Here is a 2,285-nt window from a genome sequence, read left to right as displayed (position 1 = left end):
GTTCCCAGTCAGGCAAATCTCATGTCGGTCTTAATCCTCCTCAGAGGTTTTATGACACTGAGTCCACTCTGTCTCCTCTGCAGGTTCGGAAACAAAGAGGAGTACATGGCCTTCATGAACGACTTCCTGGAGCACGAGTGGGCGGGGATGATGCGTTTCCTGTCGGAGATCTCCAACCAGGAGACTCTGTCCAACACGCCGGGCTTCGAGGGTTACATCGACCTCGGCCGCGAGCTGTCTGTCCTGCACGCTCTGCTGTGGGAGGTCGTCTCCCAGCTCGACAAGGTGTGTGTGTGTGTGTGTGTGTGTGTGTGTGTGTGTGTGTGTGTGTGTGTGTGTGTGTGTGTGTGTGTGTGTGTGTGTGTGTGTGTGCGTGTGTGCGTGTGCGTGTGTGCGTGTGCACAGTGGTGATAATTTACTCACACAGGTTGCATTAATGTCTTAAAGAGACTCTGATCTGCAGCAGTGCATCTGTTGGAGGGAGATTAGTCTCACTGATGACAGACGCCTGAAATTCCACATCAATGCACCAGCACTTAAATGCACCATGCATCTGTGGATCAGTCGACCTGATCTGTGCACACACGTCTAACATTTCTGTGAAGATTTTCAGTCCCTAATATGAGGGAAATGCACATAAATAATACTGATATATTTATTCAAGTTTCAAATATGTAAAATTAGTTCAGATGGTTTGTTGTTGTTTGTTTCCATAAACTAAACTGAGTCTCTTCTCAGATACAAAGTAGAAATTATGATGAGATTTAAAATGTAGATAAACGTATTCATGTGTATGAGAGGTTAGGTAACTCATACAATACTATAATATATTAATAATCACTTCATTTATACAGAACCCTTTAAAACAGAGTTCACAAAGTGTTTGACAATTGAAGCTTAAGCAATAATAATAATAATGATTTTTTATTTATAAAGCACTCGACAAAGAACAAAAAATAAAATCGATGAAATCAATAGATTTCAAAGAGAAGAAAAACAGGTGTATAAAAACTAATACAGAGGAATTTTAAGAGAAATAAAAGAACTCAAAGGAAAGTGAAACCAGGAAAAGCTTTCAGATAAAAGGTAACCGACTCAGACGACCTGATTTCTGTCACCTTTAGTTTTTATGCGGCGAGAGACTCAGGAAGTAAAACAACAGGAAGTTCAAACTAAACATGGACAGAAATACATAAAGTTAAAGCGGGAAGACAAAAGATATACTTCAGTGTAAATATACTTCAGTGTAAATATACTTCAGTGTAAATATACTTCAGTGTAAATATACTTCAGTATAAATATACTTCAGTGTAAATATACTTCAGTGTAAATATACTTCAGTGTAAATATACTTCAGTATAAATATACTTCAGTGTAAATATACTTCAGTGTAAATATACTTCAGTGTAAATATACTTCAGTGTAAATATACTTCAGTGTAAATATACTTCAGTGTAAATATACTTCAGTGTAAATATACTTCAGTGTAAATATACTTCAGTATAAATATACTTCAGTGTAAATATACTTCAGTATAAATATACTTCAGTGTAAATATACTTCAGTGTAAATATACTTCAGTGTAAATAAGGCCAGTTGGAGAGAGGAGATACAGGATAAAAGACTGAATCACATCTTAACATTCTCCAGTTCATCGTCTGCATAGAACCGTAGACTGTGTGTAAACACTGGCAGCTTTAAAGGTGTGAAGTTTAGATCAGCACACAGAAATTCTGTGTTACTATGGAGACGGTGTAACCCCGCCCCCACGCAGATTACACCTGGCAGCTCGTTTAGACCGTTAAAATAACAGCTGTTTCTACTGTTCTTCCTGTTCTGCTGATATCACAACTACGTGAGGTCAGAGGTCAGAGTCGGTCGGTCACGTCTGGTTTCCTGCTGATGTCATGTTGAGTCGATGCTGAATGTGTTTGATTATTGATCGGTGTGATGTGAATATTCCATGATGTAACATGAATGAACATCAGGAGCAGAGGTCACTTCAGGTCATTTAACCATTTAACCACATTAACACCTCACAGCATGGCCTGAACTCTCCCAGCCAACCCCCCTCACCCTCCCGCCTGGACGCCCCTCCCCCCTCACCTGTGGCTGTGCTGTGTCTCACCTGTCTCACCTGTCTCAGCATGGCTCTGCTGTGTTTGACTGTGGTTCTGTTCAGTAGAAGCATGTTGTTCTAGTTGGTTTGATTTTTGTTTCCATTAAGTTTCCCTCATGTTTTTGCCTCCTCTCTTCCCCCCCCTCCTCCCCCCTCTTCCCCCCTC

General features: G+C 40.3%; 1 protein-coding gene across 1 annotated transcript in view; it reads left to right on the top strand.

Annotated features, from left to right (window-relative positions):
• The first annotated feature begins 76 nt into the window (after window positions 1–76).
• The window catches only part of LOC111669714 (ras GTPase-activating protein nGAP-like), an 8,638-nt gene continuing 6,429 nt past the window's right edge, over window positions 77–2,285 (top strand). The window contains exon 1 of the mRNA XM_023426146.2: window positions 77–285. Coding sequence (XP_023281914.2) covers window positions 106–285 — 180 coding nt within the window. The 5' untranslated portion in view covers window positions 77–105. The remainder of the gene's footprint in view (window positions 286–2,285) is intronic.

The sequence above is a fragment of the Seriola lalandi genome, unplaced genomic scaffold (genome assembly GCF_002814215.2).
Source record: "Seriola lalandi dorsalis isolate HSWRI2012SDOR001 ecotype SW California unplaced genomic scaffold, Sedor1 jcf7180002054815, whole genome shotgun sequence".
NCBI lineage: Eukaryota > Metazoa > Chordata > Actinopteri > Carangiformes > Carangidae > Seriola > Seriola lalandi.
The sequence above is the reverse complement of the archived record's forward strand: the minus strand, read 5'-3'. Positions and strand labels throughout refer to the sequence as shown.